This window comes from Saccopteryx bilineata, chromosome 1 (genome assembly GCF_036850765.1).
Source record: "Saccopteryx bilineata isolate mSacBil1 chromosome 1, mSacBil1_pri_phased_curated, whole genome shotgun sequence".
Taxonomy (NCBI): Eukaryota; Metazoa; Chordata; class Mammalia; order Chiroptera; family Emballonuridae; genus Saccopteryx; species Saccopteryx bilineata.
The window spans coordinates 366593521-366617831 of record NC_089490.1 but is presented as its reverse complement, the minus strand read 5'-3'; the positions used below and the strand labels follow the sequence as shown (position 1 = coordinate 366617831).

The 24311-nt window shown below is 46.9% G+C and overlaps 1 protein-coding gene across 7 annotated transcripts in view; it reads right to left on the bottom strand.

The window, feature by feature from the left end:
• The window catches only part of NAV2 (neuron navigator 2), a 405016-nt gene that overhangs the window by 203824 nt on the left and 176881 nt on the right, over nucleotides 1-24311 (bottom strand). For 5 of the 7 annotated variants that reach the window (XM_066251118.1, XM_066251119.1, XM_066251121.1 and 2 more), the window contains exons 6-7: nucleotides 22926-22994; nucleotides 14779-14948 (exon numbers count right to left, since the gene is read on the bottom strand). In XM_066251118.1, coding sequence (XP_066107215.1) covers nucleotides 14779-14948; nucleotides 22926-22994 — 239 coding nt within the window. The remainder of the gene's footprint in view (nucleotides 1-14778; nucleotides 14949-22925; nucleotides 22995-24311) is intronic. The other 2 variants (XM_066251120.1, XM_066251123.1) reach the window with 1 other exon arrangement.

Here is a 24311-nt window from a genome sequence, read left to right as displayed (position 1 = left end):
CCTGGGCTCCCAGGTCGACGCTCTATCCACTGTACCACTGCCTGGTCACGCTGTATACTCCTGAATGAATGCATTCACCAACATGATTTTTTTTTTCATATTTCATTGCATGTCATCCTCACAGTAACTTTGTGAGTTGGTGCTATTCTCATTTGTATTTGAGAGCTGAGGAACTAAGAGTTCAGAGATGTTAAATAATCCATCAACTTTACATGACCATCAAGAAGAACTGTTGGAACTAAACCCCTGGGGTCCTGAACTCCAGTCTTACATTCAGATAATTTTCATCATAGGACAACTTGTACCAGTTGGTATAGAAAGAAAAGAAAGAAAAGAAAGAAAAGAAAGAGAGAAAGAAAGAAAGAAAGAAAGAAAGAAAGAAAGAAAGAAAGAAAGAAAGAAAGAAAGAAAGGCAGAGGAGCCTGGGTCTGAGGACCAAGGATTCCAAAGGCCCTGAGAACAGGCTTACGCAGAGCCAGACCTATGCTACGAGATGCTTCCACAGGCAGTTCCTACCTTGGCCAAAGGGGGCACCATAAAGCAAATGGAGCTTGTGTCCCCTCAATGAATGGATTGTATCTGCTAGCCAGAGAGAACTGGGGCACTGGAGTACACAAGGATGTTTAAATTACAGCAAAAAGAAACTCCATACCCATAATAGTCAACCCCTACCCCAAACACACACACACACACACACACACACACACTCACACACACACACACACACATATACACACACACACACACACTCCTACAGAGAGCTCGCCAAGCTACACGCCCCCTCCCTATGCTTGCTGGAAACAATAAATGTGTCTTAGCTTACCTTTCATAGCTCAGAGTATTCCCATTTTCATGTGATTTCAGTGAAAATACGACTATTAGCTTGATGAGGGAAATCAATCCATCAATGCATGTTTATTCGACCCAACTTACATAGTGTGGTAGATTGACTGTGAAATCAGCCCAAGTCTCCACCCCTCTCTATGTCACATATGCTTTGCCATGTGACTTTGCAGCACCGCCCTCAATGGGCAGAATGTTTCCCATCCTCATGCACCTGGACAGGCCAGGTGACTTGCTTTGGCTAACAGAATAAAGCAGAAAAGGACTAAAGCCCCCTTTTCAGAGCTCAGGCCTCGAAAGGCGTTGCATACTTCAGCCCTCTAGCTTGGAACTTGTCCATCACCAGGAGAAGAGCCTCGACGAGCGTACTAGAGAATGAAAAGACCAGGTAGAAAGAGCGGGGTTATCTCAGTACATGCCAGCGTCTCAGGCGACTCTGATGCATGAGCAAGCCCATCAGATCACCGGAGCCTGGCACACCGTGGCAGAGCTGGCCCGTCAACCTGTAGGCTTGCGAGGAATAACAAATGGCTATTATATGAAACTATAATTCTTAGGGCCTGGGAGATGGGAGCCAACAAACCAGAACCTGCTTCACCAGTCATATCAAGGCTAGAGGGTCCAGAAGAAGGCTAGCTACCACAAGTTTCCCTATTATTTCCTGTTTCCTAGGCAGTAAAAGGTTTGACGATGTGCTGGGAAAAATAATCATTACTTCTGATGAAAGGGTTTGAGACCGACATGGCTCAGAATTTGGCTGAAAGAGCAAACTTGGAGTCAAGTAATCCAGTTTATAATGTTGACCCTAGCATGTATGTCCTATGGGGAAATGTCACCCTCCTTCACAGGTACTCACTGGTATCGACTCAGCACCAGATGAATTTGACATAAGGCCCCTGACTCCCTAAGGAGGTTTACTACTCAAGGGCCAGAGCCTCGTTTCTTTCCTAGAAGGCGGGCTCTCTCCCTGGTTTTCCCAAATGAATGAATGGATGCTGCAACCCATGGCACATATGTGAAATAGACTTTTTAAAATAAGCCTGCATGGAGAATGGCCTGGATATATTTGCAGCTGGCTCTTCTCACGAGAGGTTGAGGAAAGGAATCCAAGGGTTAAATGGCGGAAACCGGCCATGAATAACCTCTCACTGGGTGATAGTCACAGTAGTAGTCATGACTTCTTCTAGGTGGCAGAGATCCCTGCCTGTGGCCTTCCTGATAGTCTCAGAGAATAAGCCTGGCAAAGACAGGAATAACTTATCTGCAGTTAAGGGAGACATCCCCCCTGTGTGTAATTGAAGTCAAGAAGTCATCACAAACTGCACGCAGTCCATTACCGGCGTGAAATGCCGGTAATCAAGAATTAAGTGCCTTTTTGGAATGAATGAAGACCTCAGGAGCCAACCCACAGTCGGGGCTTTGGGACCTGAACAAGCTGTGGGGGATGCATATCCCTGCCTGGCCTCTCCGGGACCTACTGAAATCACACGGACTCTGCCTCTGGCCTGAGACCATCCAATCCTCTCTCTGCAAGGGATCTCAAAGACTATGTGCTCCCACCTACCTACGAACCTAAGAAACCCCACCTCTCGTAGCCGTAGTAGCTGATGGCCCAGCCTCTGTTCTGCTCCTCAGGGGTCAGGGAACTCTACCCTCAGACAGCCTGTGCAACTGTGAGAAAGGTGAAATCACTTTTTTTTTGTTTTTTTTTTTTTTTGAACAGCGCCAACATTTACAGCTCTGTAATTTTTTAGTTCTGCCCTCTGTGGCCAGAGACAAAACTGGCCCAGGACACAGACCTTCATTTTAAAAGAAAGTTGGTCTTTCTCCATAAAACTTTCTTAAGCATCCTTTTCTTCTAACTGTTGGGTGGGAGAATGGGTGTTGTGAGCACAGCCAACCCTGGCAAACACCATCTGAGTCTCATCTGGTGAGGCTCTACCTAATCTAGAGACTTAAGTTTCCCTCTCTTCCCCTCCGTCCCAGCACCTAACCTTCATCTTAAGCAGTTATCAAAAGGGTAATGAGATAATTCATGTTTTGTTTAATATCTGTCTCTTCTACCAAACTCCAAGTTCCGTGAGGGCAGAGATCACTAATTGCCCCCCCCAACACTTCTGAATATTTAGTGACTAGCATGATGCCGAAGACATAGAAGGCACCCAAAACGCGCTGCAGAGATGACAGATTGAGTTCCAAGTACACGAGTGCATAATTAGAAGCGGAGACTCATTTACTCCATCCCGTACAGTCTGGTTGAAATTATCTGCCTCTTAGAAAGGAAGCCAAATGTAGTATAACTTTTCTTGCAGCAAAAATCTCCCAGGACCTTCAAAAATCCTTATCCTTAGAGCCAGACCTGATTGTTGAATCCACCAGCTGGCAGCCACTGAAGGGAGGGGGTGGACGGTCCTGAGACGACTGAGTTTAGCTCAAGCCTGCTGTCACTTCCTCACCACTCGAGAGAAAGTTTTCCACCATGCCACATGAACCTGAACATGCCCACAATGTGGGGTTTCTTCAGACCCCCATACATTACCCTAAACTGAAGAAATAAATGTTGGGAGGGCCCTGTATGGAAGAAAATACATAGAGTCTGAAGTCTTTTATCTTCCCAGAGTGCCCGACAATGCCAGTCTGGAAAGGAACACTCCAGTCAGACATGATACAAAACCTGGGCAGTAGGGGGCAGCAGAGACTTACAACGTGGATGTGTTATGACCGCGACCCTGGAGAGGAATATTCTCCACAGAACCCCCATTCCGACATGCTCATCAGAAGACCGTTCTCTGGCACATGAGTGATGTGTTGGTATTCTAATGAAATGCACATGCTTACAGAATCATGAGGGCAAGCTGCAGCGAAAAACTGGCATTTTATCTGTTAGGTTCATTTAAGCCCGAGGCTGCCATGTCCTCAGCAGAGGGAGGTGGCCATGCATGAGCTCACGAGAAACGCCTCAGCGAGTTGTAGCAGCTACAGACTGTCCCGTGCTGTTCAGAAGCTCTCCCTTGTTCTGACCAGCATTCTGTCCTTGGACTTTGCATTGCAACTATGGGCCACGTATGCTCACAGAAGTTAATTCTGTTTATCCCAAATGTATTTATCTTCTCATGCTAATGAACACTGTCAAATGCCTAACTTGGAGAAGAAAAATACTGTTTTAAAAAAGACATTTAAGGCCGTGGCCGGTTGGCTCAGCGGTAGAGCGTCGGCCTGGCATGCGGGGACCGGGTTCGATTCCCGGCCAGGGCACATAGGAGAAGCGCCCATTTGCTTCTCCACCCACCCCCCCTTCCTCTCTGTCTCTCTCTTCCCCTCCCGCAGCCAAGGCTCCATTGGAGCAAAGATGGCCTGGGCGCTGGGGATGGCTCCTTAGCCTCTGCCCCAGGCGCTAGAGTGGCTCTGGTCACGGCAGAGCGACGCCCCGGAGGGGCAGAGCATCGCCCCCTGGTGTGCAGAGCATCGCCCCTGGTGGGCGTGCCGGGTGGATCCTGGTCGGGCGCATGCTGGAGTCTGTCTGACTGTCTCTCCCCATTTCCAGCTTCAGAAAAATACAAAAAAAAAAAAAAAAAAAAAGGACATTTAAGCCCTGGCTGGCTGGCTCAGCAGTAGAGCATCGGCCAGGCATGTGGAGTCCTAGGTTCAACTCCCAGCCAGGGCACACAGAAGTGCCCATCTGCTTCTCTACCCTTCCCCCCACCTTCTCTCTATCTCTCTCTTCCCCTCCCACAGCCAAAGCTCCATTGGTGCAAAGTTGGCCCAAGCACTGAGGATGGCTCCAAGCCTCCGCCTCAGGCGCTAAAACGGCTCTGGTTGTAATGGAGCAACGCCCCAGATGGGCAGAGCATCGCCCCCTAGTGAGCTTGCCGGGTGGATCCCGGTCGGGCACATGCGTGAATCTGTTTCTCTGCCTCCCTGCTTCTCATTTCAGAAAAATACTAAATAAATAAATAAATAAATGACATTTAAATCAACGACTAAACTAAGCCCTGAATGCAGATAACACCTGGATAAAAATGGCGATGAGAGCACCTAGAAATGTAAATCCTTCTCCTTACCAATGATCCTTGAAATCAAATTGAATTCCTGTATGTGTGACACTTTCCACACAGCAGGCGGAAGCAAAGGCAAGGCTGAGATTTATCACCTGAGGATCAGATGAACATCAACTAGTCATTTTCTATCCCTGACACAAGACTAATCAAATAGATTTCGTCTTCCTGAATGATTTATTTTCTCTCTTTTCTCCGCTCATCCTTCCTATTTAAAAAAAAAAAGCCAGAGAAAGTACAGCAGACGCATAAGCTCACACATGGGTTTTGAAACCTGTCCATAGTTAGAGAAAAGCAAACATGGTTATAGCTTTCTTACTCCAAGCTCAGGATGGCTTTAGCTTGACAGGTTATTAAGTTTCAACACATTAGAGGGATAGATGGGTCTCTTCCTCTGACGGCTCTCCTGAATTACACAGTAGATCAAGAAAATGGGTTTCAAAGGTGGTAGAGAGACTATACAGATACAAGTGCTTCTGCCTTCATATCTGACTTTAGTTTAACGCTAGAGGTTAAAGGCAAAATCTAGGATGAAGTACAGGAAGGAAGGCGCATCTCTCGGGCTCCTCTCTAGGTATGACTAGTAGGGCAGTACTCTGAATAAGGTAGTATTCTCATATTCACAGAGTAACCGAGCTCTTCAAGGGCTGCGCAGAGCAAGAGCCAGCAGGCGGCTCTCCAATCAGGGGAAGGGTGAGCTGACTTCCTCCCTTGGAGCATCTCCTTGCATTGTATGCTCCTTGCTCCAATCTAGCCCCACAAAGACACTCCCTTTTCTGTATTTCCAGCCTAAGTATGGAATCAAAATATTTTTCCTTATTTTCATTAGCTCAACTGAAACAAGGTAGTGTTGAAATTTTTTAAATTAAAATTAAGAACTTCATTAAAGATTTAGTGAGGCAAGAGCATGAAACCAAAAGACATGAAGACCTGTGCAAGTCGAGTTCGGTCTACCCAGTATAAGCTGCTGGTTCCGAGGATGAATTTAAATGTATGTACAACAAAACGCATGCGCCAATTTAAATGGTTTCCTATTTATTGAGCTCTTTCTGTATGCTAAGCATTAGTCTGGGTGTCCAACTACGTAATTTTCCATTCCCCAACACAACACACTACAAACTAGTGCAGAGAACTGGAGGGCAGTTAGAAGGCAGCATGTCCTTTCATAGGTGACCAAGTAGCCCTCCTAGGAGAGGGGTTCTCAACCTTCAGTGCTACAAGGATGACAGCGGTGTAAATGCAGACTTCCGGGCTCTGACTCAGAAATCAGAATTAGGATAAGGTTTGCAATGCCCTAGGATTCGTATTTTTAGCAATTACCTCAAGAGATGATCATGTCGATGGTCCACTAACGTACTTTGAGAAAAGCAGTGTAGACTAAGTACTGAATTCATGGTCTCACCAGATCACGACACCTGTGCTGTGTGCTTCAGACTCAACAGAGACCTACCACGTTGGACCTGTTCCCGCTGAGATCACATCTGGGCAATCTGCACTTACGATGTGGGAGAGGGACAATGTGGCTGTGTGGGTATTATTTTGAAGACTGGGGCAGTGGGTCTTCTCACCTATCCAATTAGACAATGTCAATAAATTGTAACCAAAAGAAACTGGTATGAAATGCAAACTAGAAAAATGAAACCTGCCTTTACTGCAGGAGGCATGAACCTTTGCCCATCCACCTGTGAAAGGGTGCGTCTACAGACAGCAAACTGACGATACAACGTTTCAAATGAGCAGAACGTGGTACTTTTTTCATGCCATGCAAATGAAACCCATGATGGCAATAAACTTCAGCTATCAGGAAACAAGTCATATCCTTCACAGAAATGTCACAAGCAATAGAGGTGACAAGTACAGAAAACCTGAATTGGGCTACACAAAAAATTAGAGAGAAAGCTTCATATCTAACTTCCTCCATCATTTGGGCTACAGCAGCCTGTTGCCAATTCACAGGTAATTGAACTGCATGAGAATTTGACCTTGGGTTAAACTTGTAACACTTCCTCTGGAAACCTGATAAAGATAGAATGTCAGTTGTTACTAAGCAACACTGATGGCTCATGGTAAAAATGACCCTGGAGAGTCAGACCTATCTGGACTGGGAGGAGCTATAACTGAAGTCTAAATACCTCTTGGGGGGGACACACCATCATTTGGGGCTTCTCAGAGGGCTGTGACTCTACTAATCAGGCCTAATCCTTTGGGGAACCCTGGAAGGTATGCGCACAGAGATGTACCCGCATGGTATGTGTCTTTTAAGCTAGGGTGACCCATATACCAGCCCTATGAGAGTCTTGTACCCTCAAACCTGAGCTGTCACCCGAGGTGGGAAGGGGCAGCAATAACACCTGGATGGCCTGACCAGGCGGTGGTGCAGTGGACAGAGTGTCGGACTGGGATGTGGAGGGCCCAGGTTCAGAACCCAAGGTTGCCAGCTTGAGCGCAGGCTCACCAGCTTGAGCATGAGGTCACTGGCTTGAGCATAGGATCATAGACATGACCCCATGGTCGCTAGCTTGAGCCCAAAGGTCTCTGGTTTGAAGCCCAAGGTCACTGGCTTGAGCAAGGGGTCACCTGCTCTGCTGTAGCCCCCCGGTCAAGGCACATATGAGAAACCAATCAATGAACAACTAAGATGCTGCAATGAAGAATTGATGTTTCTCATCTCTCTCCTTTCCTGTCTCTGTCCCTATTTGTCTGTCTGTCTGTCTCTCTGTCAAAAAAGAAATAAAATAACACCTGAATGGCTGAGTGGACTGCTGTATACACTGCAAGGGCCGCTCCTATGGAAATGAAACACCTGCGATTCCTATCTGTATAGTGAGTAGAAGAATGCCAGGTGTGGCCTAGGACGGCCCTCTGAGGGTGATCCTGAGCAGATGCCTGCTGAGCAGTGCACTTGCCCAAAGCCACACTCCTGGGAGTGGCAAGGCCAGAACTCAAACAAAGCTGTCTGCCTTTAAGGTAAACACTTCTTTTTAATTGCAGGATTCTAAACCTTTCCCCCAAGATAACTATTCTGGCTCAGGAGACTGGTACAACTTCTCCAGCACATGCTAGGCTTTTTACTTTTTTCCCTCCAGTGCCATGTGAAGTCCCTAAGTTTGGCAGCTTCTAATTCATCCTTCCTGCCTGGCCTCCACAGCTGAGTTCTAGTTCCAGACGACCCCTCAGAGACTTCCTCAAGTTCAATGATTACCCCCCCCCCGACCCCTGGTTCAAATCTCAAGGCTGGCTTTTTAAGCCCTCGGACAATTATGGCTTCTGGCTGGAGGGCCATGGTGACTTTACAGCTGATTCCCAAACGAGATGACGACCCATGGAGCACTGACAGACATCAAGCTCTCCCTGGCCCAGGGGAAGAGCTCTGGAATGATTGAGGTCTCCTGATGGCAGGGGAGGCCCAGCCCACCCCTGAAATGATCCTGCAGAAGTTCCCCCCTCACAGGACAGGAGCTTATGAATACAGTGACCCTGGCAAATGTTCCCTCAGATTAGCACCTGGACCACAACAGCGGGATGAGTCATTCCTTCCCAGCCGTCCCTTCCTTTCCTATCAGCAGAAGTCTGGGGACAGAAATCATCACACATGATATCACCTCTCCGAAGCCCTCCCCAAGCCTTCCTGGCGAAGCTGCTCCCTTTCTGCACATCTCTGAGCATCTCCCTATCACAGGACATGCAGGCACTGCTCCTCCCTCAAGGCCAGGAGCCCTGGAGAGCAGAGTCCGCGTCTCAGTTCTGTCACTACAGTAAGCCCAATGTTCGAGATAAAGAGTGACGAAATGAACAAATAGAAGAAACAGCAAGGGAGGGAGACCCCTCAACCATACACGTTCCTGTGTGATCCGGTCCCCGGAATTCATGCCATCTCAGTCTAAGCTGTAAGTTTATGTCAGAACCCTGGTTAATGGCAGGACACAGCAACTTCTTCACGGTTTGTTACATCTCCCAATCACTAACCCAGATAAATAACTTGGTTCGCCAGCCACAAAGTGACAAGTTTACAGAGATTCTGAATCAATGGCCCTGATGTTACTCCGACATGACAGAGTGCTGGAGGCTGTAAGACTCTACTTCCAGCCATGTCTAGCTCTTCTCTTCTGCTGGTGACAGGCAGGAGTGCACAGAGGAAGGAAGTGACACAGAATGAAGGCCGGAGGAGGAAACCTACCAGAAAGCACTAACGGGGCTCCCAACACACAAGGCCAAAGGGCCAGGAAAACAGAATTCATTGGCGCTTCAGAGTGACACAGTGACAGATAACCCCAGGCTCACTTCAGAGGAGGAGAAACGGAGGCCTGGAGAAGGTGAGTGTCTTGAGTGAGATCACGTTAGCTGCTGGCAATTTGATCTCAAATCCAAGAGCTTTTGTACCATGCCAAGGTCACTAGTTGTAACTCACAGCAAAGCTCCATAAACATGGCCAACGATCATGTTTTATTTCTTAAAATAATTTGCTTCACTCCAAGGAGCATTTTCTCCCCCAGGGAATGACAAGAACAGTGGTGTCAGGTGTACAGAAACTAGCCCTCTCATACATTGTTGATGGGGATTAAAAATAGCCATAACCTTTTGGGAACAAAATTTGGCAATGTTAAAACACCTGTAAAATGTGTATAGTCTTTAATGTAGCAATGCCAGTGAAATGAGTGTATACGTGCAAAAGAGTAAAGAGAAAGTTCATCTTAGTACTATTTGTGATATCAAAAAATTAGAAGCAACTTAAAGTGGTTAAGAATATTAAGGTAAGTTCATACAGTGGAGTACTATGCAACCATTATGAAGAAAGAATGACTTATAAAAAGGTTATCCTTGATGTTTGATTTCTTTTATAAGATTTTCAAAGTCATATACATGTGTGAGAGAGTACGTATGTATAGTTCCTGTAAGAATTAAACAATGTATTACTTATACTTAAAATAGGACCTGACCAGGAGGTGGTGCAATGGATAGAGCCTCGACATGGTATGCTGAGGACCCAGGTTCAAGACCCTGAGGTCACCAGCTTGAGCACGGGGTTGCTGGCTTGAGTGTGGGATCATAGACATGACCCCATGGTCGCTGGCTTCAGCCCAAGGTCACTGGCTTGAGCAAGGGGTCACTGGCTCGGCTGGAGCCCCCAGTCAATGCACATATGATAAAGCAATCAATGAACAACTAAGATGCCACAGCTATAAGCTGATGCTTCTCATCTCTCTTTCTTCCTGTATGTCTGTCACTGTCCCTCTCTCATTACAAAAATAAAAAAACGGGATGAAAAGGAGGGGAGTAAAGAGGGAAAAATACATGGTGATGAAAAATGATTTGACTTCGGGTGATGGGGACACAACACAATCAAAAGTTCAAATGCTATAGAGATGTTCACCTGAAATCTGTGTAGTCTTATTGATCAATGTCACCCCATTTAATTTACTAAATAAAAATAAATAAATAAAGCACTTAGCATAGTACCTGGCAAATAGTTGCCATTGGGAAAAATTTATCTTATCGAAATGTGATAGTATATACTTGAAGAAATACAGAAGATTATAGACTAAGTGATAAACATGTAGCTATTTCTGGGAGGTAGGTTTATATAGCATTCTTTTTCTTTTAATAAATTTCTATATTGTTTGAATATTTTAAATAATTTTTACAATGAAAATGTAATAAAGATATGCTTTCTGTAAAATGAATAAAACCATATTATTCAGAAAAGAACATCTTCCATATGCAGAGAATCCAGTCTCGGATACTAAACATTTCAAATCCACACGATGGACCAAACTGCTCAGCAATGTATGAGATTTCCAGCAGCACCAACCCATTCAGAGAATGTGAGGAGATGGAAGGAAAACAGATAATGTCACAAATGTTGAAAATGACAGGACATTCTCTCTCTCCTGAAAATCTGTGATGGGCCTGAAGCCTGAAAGCCACCCCAAGCCGAGAAAGGCGGTGAACAGCCACCAGGCATCCCCGCATTCCTTGAGACGCTGCGCAGTGGGGCTCGCCGACACGTCCCGCAGGCCAGGCCAGGCCAGGCCAGGCCGAGCCAGTCTGTTCCCCGCAGGAGTGAAACCACAGGCAGATCTGCCCTTGAGGCCGATCATGACAACCCGCAGGTTTTCCTAACAGCTAAGGACCTGCAGACTCCCACACACTGCAAAATCAGAGATTGGAGTCCTTAGGAGAATTAACAAGTTGTGGTGCTGTAGAGCAGTGGTCCCCAACCTTTTTTGGGCCACGGACCAGTTTAATGTCAGAAAATATTTTCACGGACCGGCCTTTAGGGTGGGACAGATAAATGTATCACGTGACCGAGACAAGCGTCAAGAGTTCAGTCTTAGATGGATGTAACAGAGGGAATCTGGTCATTTTTAAAAAATAAAACATCGTTCAGACTTAAATATAAATAAAACGAAAATAATATAAGTTATTTATTCTTTCTTTGCAGACCAGTACCAAATGGCCCACGGACCGGTACCAGTCCGCGGCCCGGGGGTTGGGGACCACTGTTGTAGAGGAACATTCCTGGATTTTATACATCAACTGTGTACTCGGGCCCCTTATGGAACAAGCTAATGAATTTTGGGTGAGTCCCAGGTTTATCCTAGTTGTTTCCCATCTCAGGTGGCTGTTCACTAGAATCAGAACTAAACCTAGATGATGGCGGGAGGGGGCAGGCTTGCCTCTTCGGACACAATTTCAAATGGAGTCTTCTCCACAAAGTATCGAGTGCTCTGGAGTTTTAAAAAAATTGCCTGTCACATTTTTCTCTTATTCCTCTTAAGTCTCTTTCAAAAATTGGGACTGAATGTTGAAATATATTTGTCACTTATTAACAGAATAATGAATTTCTCACTTAACTTCCTGATGTGATTAGATCAATTGCTAGGTGTGGAATGCCTGGGTCAATGGGTTACATAAAAATCTATGAATTGGTTCACCTAAAAGCGGAATGCCAGAGCAGAGCGCAGTCAGGGCCTGCGAATTCACAGGACAGCTATGACCACAGGTTATGAGAGTATATCACGAATTTAACCTCATCTGAAAGTGGTCCAGATCTCAGCTAAGCACCAACCACACTGAGCTGCAATTGATCTGGCTCCTAAGGATGCTGTCTTATGTACCCGAGTACCTGCTTTGTCTTACACCTGGCTAGGCGGTTGAGTTACTTCTGTTCCCTCTTCACATGCTACATTTTGCATGTAAGCTGGCTACCTCACAGGCTGCCATCGAGATTGGATTCCAGGGAGAACATAGGGACCAGGAAGAAAGGAAGAAGAAATTCAAAAACTGTACTACCCCTTTACCTCCAGATGGTGGGAAAGTATTAATATAAAAAATATCTAGACCTGCCCAACCTTGCTTTATCCCAGCTCCCATGCACCGGGGACCACCGTCAGACACTGTTATCATTCAGCATCCTTCACGGGACTTTGTAAGCATCACAGCTCACAAAACACTCACGAGCATTTCCTCGCTTGGTCCTCATTACAGATGTCCTCGGGGACAGAGCCAGAATTCAAATCTGGGAGTTGAGCCTGGATATGAATTCTAGTGTTCAATTACCAGGGAGGACAAATGACTAAATCTCAACTAGCCTCACCACCCTTACCTGTAAAATTGGGTCAGTGTTAATAATATTTACCTCACAGAATGTCTGTGATGATCAAGTAAGAAAGCGAACATCAAAGACCCTGGGAAGCAGTATGTGTTGAGTAAGTAAATATGACCTCCCTTTCTCCCGACACCAAAGCCTTTTCCTCAGGCAGGGCCTCTACGAGAAGTCCCAGCCACAGTCCTTGAAGAGGCCTCGTGGCTCTCCGGTTGCTCTGTGCAAACATGGCCACCCCTGCCCAGGACGGAGGTGGGTCGGTGGCTGTCCCGGCACTAAGGAATAGCTGCCTGCTGGGCTGCCTGCGTGGCCCTGACTCTGTGCTAGGCTCTAGAACACGGGTCCCGCCACAAACCTTGCATCTCCCCACGCTTGTCCCAGCTACAATTAACTCCTTATTTTCTCAATCTTTTGGACTATGGGCTCACATCCATCCTTCAGACTTTTATATGACAGTTTCTCTTCAAATGACCACGGGATGAGGGTGGGCTGGCCCAACAGAGGGCACAGGCTTCCCCCCGACATCTTCCTAGCTCTCCCCTCTAACTCAACCTGCTCGTCTCTAACTAGCCCCCCTGGGTAAGGCCTCTAGCATTTCTTGTCCACTTCCAGGAAAAGCACAGTATCAATCGTGGTTCTGGAACCAAAGTGCCTGGGTTCGGTTCCAACTGCACCCACTCCGAGGTGACCTTCACAAGCAGCTGCCCTCTCTCTGCCTTACTTCCATCCTTTGCAAAACGGGGAGCAACACAGCTTGTTTGGGTGGAATCCAATGAGGCACATAGTAGACACTCAATAAAATTTAGCTATTTATTTATATTAAAAAAACCCAGAAACCTTTCTATACATTTTATATGTGCGTTTTCACACACACATAAATATATGGTGAAAGGTCTGAAGGATATGAACAGGATGGTTTACACTGGAATCCTTCAGGGAGCATGTAACGGAAAACTTTATTTGATGTACACTCGGACTATTTTATAAGCATTTATTATTTATGTAATTTAAAGACACTTTTAAAAAGAACACAGTTGGGTATGGTGAAGATAAGGAAAGGAGGCGAGGGGAAGGAAGGGCGAGGGGAAGCGAGAGAAGAAGAAGAAAAACGGTTTGCTTGAGGCAGAAGCCAAGGGCTGGGTCACAGCCTTGACCAGTTACATCCTGGTTACAGCTTTCCCGTGAGCGGCAGAGTTCCCAACGCCTTCTCTGGGAAACCTTCTGCCGTGCGTAGCTGTCAGCCTTATATAAATTTCCCTTGTCTTTTCTCTGGTATTCCAGGAGGGGGGATACCCGGCTCCACTACACCCAGTCACCCTGAGCTGGAGGGGTGGGTGGGAGAGGTTCTGAGTTCATTCACAGTGGAAGGCAGCCCAGGCTCCTGGGGCACTTCAGGGCGCGGGAGGGGGCCCTCCTGGGTCTCGGGAGAGAGGGGGCACAGGCGGACACGCCTTGAGAAGCATTCACCTCACCAAGTAGGAAACGCTTCCGAGAGACCTGACTTGCTGTCCCCTCAACAAGTCTAGACCCCTTTGCCTGGGAGAAATGAAGGGGAGCTCTGCCTCGTACTGAAGAATCTTCTAAGTGGCCTCGGTCTCTCTCAGTCTCTCCAACGTCTGACAAGACACACACTGAAGCTAGCAGAAGCTCTTTATTTATTTCACTACCTCTGAGCAGGAGTCCCCACAGGGCTGCTCACTTTTTATCGCTATCCTAAAAGCTCAGGGCTACTTAGGGTAAAAAAAAAAATCATATCCTTTTATGGTAAACGTTCCTTCATCAGAATGCTAACAGCAACGTTGCCTACTCCTTATATGTAGTCAGGATCTTCATTTAGCCAACCCCACATTTCTGACTTTTTTCAAAGGGTGAAAACTCCCTTCTAACTTCCTTCACATCACCTCTGATGGGTGAAAACTTACTAGCTCACAAAATAAACACCCCAAGAACCTTGCGTTTCTGGAAAACCACTTACTGCATGTTCTACGAACATTTATTTTTGAGTTGCAAATCTGCACTGCTTCTATCCATAGCCGGGTCTCTTATGGGCCCCACCTGGACAAATACAGCTATTCTTGCTGGCAATTGTGACTATAACACGATTTCCCCGCTTTATTAATGCCTCTGCTAACGAAGTTCCTACCAGTCAAGTATGTCCTTGTGATCCATTCCTACCACCCTATCAGCAACCCCACCCCCCGACGACACTCACCCAAAGGAAACAGATCTGCTGTAAGAAAGATGCCAAAAAGGACCCGGAAGAAGGTGACTCACCTTTCTCATGGCTGCTTGGTGGTGGTGGCGGAGGGGGTGGGGAGGTGACTGGTTTGGACTTGTCATAGTTGTTAAAGCTCTGGCTGCGTCGGTTGTTCGCCGCGACCGACCCTCCGCGTGTCTTGGCGTCGCTGCCTGCAGCGGATACCCTTGCGGTAGGACCTGGAAGTCTAAAAGGCAAAAGCAACAGAGTAATAGATTCAGTCTCCGAAAAACATTAAGTGTCTCAGGAGAAGGAACTGCAGCCATGCAGGAGGTCAAAGGAACCATTCAAGACACTGGGTCTGAGGAGGTTTGCCAGTCACAGGATTTAGTGCAAACACTACAAACAACTAGGCTAGTAGTAATGATCCCAGTCAAGTCCAACAGCAAAACACGAGCAGTTTTTCTGTGAGCAAAGAGAGACATTTGAAGGAAAAAATATATAAATTTGCTGATTAAAAATACAAAGCTCATCTTCCTTTTCCTCTTGGACAAGTATTTTTACTTTACAATAGGGCCAAACCATGTCACTCTAATTCTATCAAGCGTGGAACATAAAGGCTCATTAAGATTCTACACAGTTTACCTTGTGTGTGCATCTCTTTGGGTAGGTATTGAAAATGGTGTTTGCCATAATCTAGACATATAAGTATCAAGAAAAAGACAATTTGTAATAATCTGAAAGGAGACTGCTACCACTCAGAACCCAACACATCTGCAAATGAAAACTTATGGTCTGGATGGAAACACTGTTCAGACATACATTTTCCGTCAACACCTGATAACTTGTCTCTACAGGCATTACGCCGGGGCTGAAGCCCAGCGGCTCCGCACAGTAGATGAATAAAATCATACATTCTTGCTGTAAAACCTGGACAAATATGATAGTCTAAAGACACGTGAACTCTCCCTTTAAATAAAACACCTCATTTGGGGTGGTGTGGGAAATAAACTCAGCAGACTTCTTTGCAATGTGTCTAAAGGCATTATGGCCCATTCCCCAAAGAGTTAAGGGTAAGACCCCAAGTCAGAATTTTGGTTCAGGGACTACTAAGCAGGCTGTTTCCAATCATCAAAATTGAACAATAAACAAATGGTGAAATATTTAGTTGCATCTTTCTGCTAAAACCCACTCAGCTACGTGTGCAAAAGCCATTGGAACCTCAGCTGACTAGCGTTAGGTCTAGTGATAAGTCTGAATTTTCAGCTCAGCCTTCTCTTTCCATGCAAATCTGTAAGCACCAAAGAAGTCTGCAGTCTGGAAGCATTTTAGATACAAGCAGGCAACCACTTGAAACTTTTTCTTGTTGGCTAAGCAAGAAAGATGGCTGTCGAGTAAACAGAGAACTTGAGCCAGTGTGAGAGGACTGTAAATCTGTGCAGTCCAGGAGAAGCTGGCCCTGTTCCCTGACTGGGAGCTAGGCGAGAAGGCAAGGGGTGAGCTCCCCTCCCCAAGGAGGCATTGCTTCCCACTGCACGAGGAGGATCTGCCCTCTGTGAATTTACCCTGTCTTGTCTGGGGAAGACGTTCACCCGCAAAGACAGGCACAGAGTGGGGTGCAATACCAGCAGTGCGAGTTGCCTGTGTTTGGGAAGCAGATATGGCCAGCACAACCGACCATGGAGGTCCAGCAATGGGATCTTGGTTCTGCTTCCAATGCAGACAGCATCCTGCAGGTCCTCCACGGCCATGCTGAGGAGTCACAGCCAATGGCAGAGCTTCTGTAGGTACAAACAGGGCAGGGCGCTCCTTTGGGCTGGACTTGGTGGGAGTCTTTATGTTCAGAAAGGCCTAGAAAAGGTTTCCAGACTTGTTCCAAGATGATATCACAGCGATGTATTCAGGGGTGCAGGCTAACACAGGTCACAGCATTCTACTCCAGTGGGGACTTCATAAAGAGCAGGGAAGCAAAAAGCAAGGAGGGAAAAGGTGCTTTCCTTTCCGAATTGCTGGGAAAGCCCTCACTGCCCTGACCTGGGGCTGAAGCACAGGCTTCTCCTGGCAGCACAGAGCTTCTACAGAGGCAGAACAGGCAAAGATGGGATGGCACAACCTCGAGTTAGGAAGGCAGTCTGGGCCTTTTCCAGCCACATGATATCGGACCAGTCTTGTCATCTCTTGAAGATTCAAGTTTCGTATATAACTTTTAGGACAAAAATCAACTTCCCAAGGGAACAGCTGTAAACTTGAAATGGGACGTCAAGTCTGGCCTGTTGTCAGTACCCAGTGCATGCCGGTTGCCCTTCCCTCCTCTCAGCTGAGCCCGTGGGTCTGTGCAGGAGTCGGCACTGCCACACAGGACACATGCGGCGGGACCAGACGGAACCAGGCAAGTGAGGACACAGATGAGCGCAGGGGAAAGCAGCAGAAGAGAGCCACACAAAAGCCACTGCGAAGAGTCCGGAATCAACCTATTCAGAGAGGTGAGACAGGCTTTGGCAGACAGGACTCGTCCTCTCCCTCAGGGACATTCCAGAACAGAAACTGCCTCACCTAGGATCTGTGACCGACTGACAGACTGCACACTTGGGGTACCTCTCAGCCACCTGTGGGCCCCACTGCCCAGAGTGAAACATTCCTGGTTTGGGGGTAACTAAGCCAGCCCTGGCTGTCCCACGGGGGGGTATCTGTCCGATTCTCTTCACTGAGTCAGGACTCAGAGGGGCTCCTTTGGTGGGAGTGACACAGCCCTCAAGTGGCTGCAGAGTTGGGCCGGGTTTCCTGAGACACGGAGGAGTTCTCTGAAGGCCCTGAGGGTAGCTGACATGGCAAATAAAGGATGGCTGACACATATTTAGCCATCAAAAGCCACCAACACTCCAGCCAACATGTCACCCTCTACCCCCAACACCATTATACCCTCATTAGGACAGCTCCCTGAGCTTGACCCAACGAAGACACTGGATGAAGACCTAGTAATTTCTTCCAAGTTTCAGAGGACAGCCATGTCAACACGGAGCTTGAAGACTGGAGACCTCCTGTGAATGGGTTTAGCAGCTGCTGCTCCAAAACAAGCCCCCTTCACCTCCCTGGAATTTTAGCCAAGTCTACCTCACACACAAAGGCCATGGATGAAGGTGTGGCGAGTGGAAAGTAAAGAAAAAAAGCTTAGCTGGATCAACCCACAAGGGAACCAAAACATTCTTTGGGAGGATGGCGAGTCCATTTACAAACTGAATTAATTCAGACTCAGTTATAAGTACAGGACTTCAAACAGAGAATTTCAAGCCACAGGGTAACTGTGAGATCCTAGGACACCTGAGTGATCACAAGGAGGGTATTGGACTTTCTACAAATTAGAGGAGTTTGCTATGGTCTGGATGTTTGTGTTCCCCAAAATTAATGTTGAAATCTAATGCCCAATGTGATGTTATTGGGAGATAGGGCCTTTCAGGGGTGATTACCGGTAGTTCATGAGGGAAAAACTCTCATGAATGAGATTAATGCCCTTATCAAGGATCCAGAGAACTACTTTGCCTCTTCCACCAGGTGAGAAGTCAGCAGTCTGCAACATGGGAGAGGGCTTTCAGCAAAACCCACCATGCTGGTGTCCTAATATTGGTCTTCCAGCTTCCGGCAGGGTGAGCGATACATTTTTGTTGTTCCTAAATTGCTCAATCTGTGGTATTCTACCCAACAGATTAAGACGGCGTTCTAGCTCAACGCTATCCAGATCTTAAGGAGCTGATTGGCTCTAGATGACATCTGAATCACACCCATATTGAAAAAAGATGATGCAAAGTTCAGAAGCAATTTTAAGAAGGAAAAGAATAACCTTGGCCATTGTTCAGCAAAGGTTCCCAATACAAGCAACCCAACAGAAGATGTGACACGTGGAACGGGACTGTGAGTAGAGGGCGAGAGGGTAGGGAGTCATGGAGCGAGGAAGAGGTCTCATGCAGAGCGAAGCCTGTAAAAAAAGTAGAGGAAAGAAAGGTCAGCTGTGTGCTGGGGCTCGAGGAGCAGGCAGGGCCAGAGGGTGTTGGTACGAAGCTTGGACTCTGTCCTGCCCTCCGGCAGTGAGGCATTAATTAGGGAGCCTGAAAGCAGAGCTAGAGCGGAACTGCTATCTTCTAGTTCCTAGTGACACAGACCCTCAGCCTCTGGCTAACATTTTTGAAGTTCATTATCATTAACATCCATGTGCATCAGGAGAACTTCTATCAAGCTCCAGCCTGGAAGCAGCTGCTGTCTGTTCATTAGAATCCCTCCTTGCTGAAGAGCTGGGTCTCGCTCGCGCGGAACAGCTGCAGGTACCACACAGCAGATGCTGCTCAGGGTGCCCGCCTCGCCGCCAGTCAGCCCTGCGTCATTTACACCCCGCCTCACTTATAGCACCAGAGGGTTCCAACAGGTCCTCTGGCCGAAGAACTCCACTTCTCAGGATCATTCCATGTCCAAACCCAGTCACAACATGGCAGAGGACACAGATGGGTTCTTTCAAACATGCACATGTTGCTTAAAAAAACTTAATTTTTTTTTTAAAAAAATTAAGTTTAAGGGAGGTGGTGGAACAAAGAGGCGGAAGAAAAGCCCTGCTGCTATTGGAGCCGCGGGCAATTCCTCCGACATGTGCAGAGCCCAGCAGGCAGGGCGGTCAAGCCGCGGCTCCTGGCACGTAACCTGCAAGTGCATCCCGGCTCAATGCACTGTACGTGCTGATGGGAAGAAAGCTGTTCTTCCCCCCCCAAAACCACTTCAAAGGCCAGGAGCAGAAGACGGCCCTCCCAGGAAGGATGGCAGCTTGTGTGCACATGCTCAGGGCCATGGGGGGCGGGGATCAGAATCAGAGATGCTTTTTGCTAGACAAGATGATTAAATGCGAAATCTCTCATCTCCGTGGCATCTGCTTTTCAGCAGCTGGGCCAAATTTCTAGCCCCACTGATTCCCCTCCATAAGACAGTCATGTATAAAGATCAACTGCATGGGATTTGCTGAAAGTGGCCTTATTGCCTTACCTTGCCCAAGTCAACCCAAAACACCAACGTCAACATATCTGCTGGTGATGGTGCATGGATTACACGCCCCGTATTGAAGGAGCAGGAGTGACTGTATGTCAGCTGTATCATACTGTGAGGCAGGACTATCTCGTTTTACCAATAGGAAACACAGGCTCATGGAGATTAAATAATTTGCCTAGGTAACACAGTAAGTGGTGAAAACAGGCTTTCACCCAGTTTAAATACAAAGATGCACTCTCAGCCACTATGCTTCTCTGCTTTCCACCAGTAGAATGAGCCCAAATCATGGGCTCACCAGGGATGCCAAGAGACAATAACAGTGGTCAAGGGCAGAAATACATGAAAATTCTTCATTTCTGTATCAATTCCCTCCATAAGCCCCTTTCTTGCATCTAGATTCAAGGATGAGGCTTCTCACCCAGCTCAATATCCCTGATGCCTATCTGGAGGTATTTAGTTCAAGGTGTCTGCATGTGAATCAAAGACCTATTTCCTGAGCTCTGGGAGAGGTGTCCTACTCATCTAGAAAGAGTAGGGCTCCTTCTTTCTTTCTCTTTCTTTTTTAATTTCTAAAAGTTTATTGATTTTTAGAGAGAGAAGAAGAGAGAAACACCGATTTGTTGTTACACTCATTTATGCCTTCACTGCTTGATTCTTGTACATGTCCTGACCAGGGATCGAACCTGCAACCTTGGCATATTGGGACAATGCTCTAACCAAGTGAGCTACCAGCCAGAGCCGGCACGGCTGTTTCTTTTGCAACCAAACTCACTCCTACACTTAGTGGCGCCTGACGCTCGATGCTCAAATGCTCATCAGGCTTGCGCTCTAGACGGGGTGGGGAAGGAAGTGGGGAATAAGACAAAGTCAGACTAGGCAAATAATGAAACAAAGACTCCCCCTTTACTGGCCTCATCAGTCACCAAATGCATCTAAAAAATATGTAGGTGAAAGATATGACCTGACGGAGGAGGGCTGTCGTGAAAGCCCCCGCCCAGCCAACCCTCGAGGCAGGGCAGACCACCCTCATCCTCCAGCTGCTCCTCTCTTCCCAGTGCCTCCCCACCTCTGCCTGCGTCCACGAGCTGGGCCCCGTAACAAGTCATACAAGGGGTGGGCATGTGTCTCAGTCAGATCTTTTCCCAGCTAGCTCCTGTTTTATCTCCCAGAACTAAGAACGTGGTGTGAACAAACACTGGAGCCCATGTGTCCTCTGAACTCACCTCTCTCCTTTCCCCTCCTGTGTACGGACATCTGTAGACACGGACACACACACACACACACACACACACACACACACACAATAGGAACCCCGTGTGCCAGTGCAGTAGGTGTCTTCTGGCTTGTGCCTCGTGTTCTGTTCCAGAACCGAGTCACTGGCATGGTGCTGCATGTCTGTGTGTCCCTCCCCATACCCCCACCAAACTCAGATGTAAGCCCTGGGTACTAATCTCCAATGTGATGGTGTTGGGAGATGGAGCTTTTGGGAAGGTGATTAGGTCAAGAAGGTAGAGCTCTCATGATGGCATCAGTGTCTTCTAAGAAGAGACAAGAGAGAGCTCACTTCCTCTCTGCTCTTCCCCACGTGAGGACACAGCAAAGACACAACTGTCTAGACACTTGGAAGAGGGGCTGCATCAGGACCCAACTGCTGGCACCCTGACCCCAGCCATCCCAGGCTTCAAAACAGGGATAAATAACATCTTCTGTTTCCATCACCCAGTCAATGGCGGTTTGTGACGGCAGCCCGAACTGACTGCGACACGTGGCAACAAGATGCAGTGATGAATGTAGGCTCCGGGATGTGCACTCATCCTGCAATCAGGTCTGGGCGACTTGCTGACTCGTTCTATGGAGAAGCTTCTCCCCCCACCTCCTGCCAGGAAGATCCTGAGTGGGGTCTCCCAGGGTGATCGCACTTAAGTAAACCTGAGTTAGAAAAGGCACCTAGAGCTGAGGAGTGGGGCAGCGAGCGGGCGTTCAGTGTGTATGTTACATGAATACAGGCAGAAAGGGAGTATCCCTTTAACTTTCAGTGAGAATGCAAAGAAAAATCAACACTAGTCACAATGAGCAGGAGAGTCTCTCCCTATTAAGATGCTACATGGGCAACACGAGGCAAAAGGCTGGGAGGAATAGTTGAAACGTAAGAGTTTGAAAAGCAGCCTCGACAACCACATACATACCAGAATTGAAAAAGGAGGGGAAGGGAGAAGTGTGCATAGTGAGAAAGGTGAGGGCGCTGGGCTTTGAGCACAGGGGTTCACACCCTGGTTTTTCCATTTGCCCTGTGACTTTGCATAACTTACAAAACTTCATGAATTTTAGTTTCTTTACCTGTAAAATGGGGATGATAATATGACCTACCACAAGAAGAATTAAATAAGATGTGAGAATTAAATAAGATAATGCATTCAAACTGGCATACAAGCAGCATTCAAGAAATGCTAGCAGTTGATTCCTTTAAAACAAGAGCAGATACAGCAATGTAACTGGCATTTCCCATACCCTAGAATGGCTCCGCCTAGCATGCGGTGATAGGACACCAAACTCCGAGTCAAGAGAACTAGTTATTGAGCAAGCCTACTCTTTATTTCAGGTAACTGAGGTGCTCTCTGCACGGCGCAGAGCACCCAGACAAACATGAGTTACAGCTGCCTTACTGCTTTGCCTCCTCTGACCAGTAGGAGTCATGCTTCAGGTCTGTATAACTCAAGAGAAAACCAGTCCTACATTAGTAACTGTAACAACAACAACAAAAACAAAAAGCACAACACACACAAGTGAGATGCAGGTGAGGTGGGTGGGATCAGGGTCAGGACAGAGCAGGGAGCCAAACTCATCATCAAATCACTAAGAAAACCTGGACACTCAACCTCTCCCTAAGTCAGAATGGATTCTGAGGACCAAGCAATCAAAGCCAAAATCAATGAAATGCAGGAACATTATGTACACCTCAACCTCACTTAGACTGTCCCTCCCCAACCCTTCTCCCCAACACACACACACACACACACACACACACACACCCGACAACCCCAAACCCATTCTCAAAACTGTCCAATGTCAGCCAAAGCGGGTTGGGTTTTCTCGAACTGCAGACATGAAACGGGGAGAGGGACCAGAAGGAGACGTAGCCGGAACGAAGGGCACAGCGGGCTGGGTGGAAACCATGCTTTGCAGGACACACAGGAAGTCTAACCTAGAGATCTTTTTCTGACCCAGAGTGAAGCGGATGATTTTGCTTTGAGATGAGTCCTTGGATGATGCACTGCATGACAGGAAGAGAAAAAGATCTGAGTGAGGGGAGAGAAGATCATTAGACATACAAATAATCAACAGGAGCCCTGGGATGAGGGCAGCGCTCCTGGCTTCCCCACGGCCTGCTCCCCCACAGTATGCACCTTTCGTTCTAGGTCTAGCTTTTCTTTATTTTATTTTATTGATTGATTTTTTTTTTTTTTTGAGAAAGAGAAACAGGAAGGGAGAGAGATGAGAAGAATCAACTCGTAGTTGCAGCGCCTTAGTTGTTCATTGATTGCTTTCTCATACCTGCCCTGACTCGGGGGCTCCAGCCAAGCCAATGACCTTGGGCTCACATTGACAATCCCACGCTCAAGCTGTTGACCCTGCACTCAAGCCAGCGACCTCAGGGTTTTGAAACCAGGACCACAGTGTCTCAGGCTGATGCTGTATCTGCTGCGCCACCACAGGCCAGGCAGGTTTAACTTTTCTGATTTGATGAATTTCCAACGTGAAAAAATCACTACAGGATTGCCAAAACATTTTTGAGGTTTTTCTTTCTCCCTTTTTCTCTCTTTTAAATACCAGATATCTTTTACTTTTCCTACCAGTCACTATAAAGCCTCCCCCCACCTCCCACAATACAACCCTACAGAAAGGAGCCACTGGCAGGTAAAATAAAAACACTTTTTATCTTTCTAAAGTACTTAGATGCTTCTATTTTACATGCTTATTCTACCAGGGTGCTTTTCTGATGAATGTTCTCAATGTCCCATAAGGTTGACCCAAAAAGGATATAGATGTTTGCAAGTTTTGCTGGTCTTAGAAACTTCTGCTCTCGGCGACATAAAAATGATCATTTAAAGTGTTTTGAATGTACTAAATTTTGGGCTTTGGACTATAAATTTGTACATCTGAAGAATCTTGATTGGGTTTAAGAAAAGAAAAAGTTCACCTGGAAATACCTTCCTTGCATCCAATATATATTATATCCCATGTTCATTAAAGGGTCCAAGGCGGGAGCTGCCATGTGGGTGTCGCCAGAAATACAATGTTGGCTCTATAAACTAAGGAGACTTCTGTGGCTAAGTTAGAGGAATACTTTCTATACCTCCTTCTGAAGTGAAGGAAGGAACAGAAGAGAATAGACAAAAAATAAAATAAACTCAAGGAATTTTCTGTTTTTTCCCTAAACAGCTGAATACTAAGGATACTTAAGGTAGATATAGGCAGAGAAGGCAGCAAGTCTCAGCTCCTCTCTAGGACTCCAGACTGGTGAGGAGTTTTAAGAGGTGGGATGTGGATCAAGTTCTTGGCCAGTTCATGGATTAATAAGAAGAGCTGC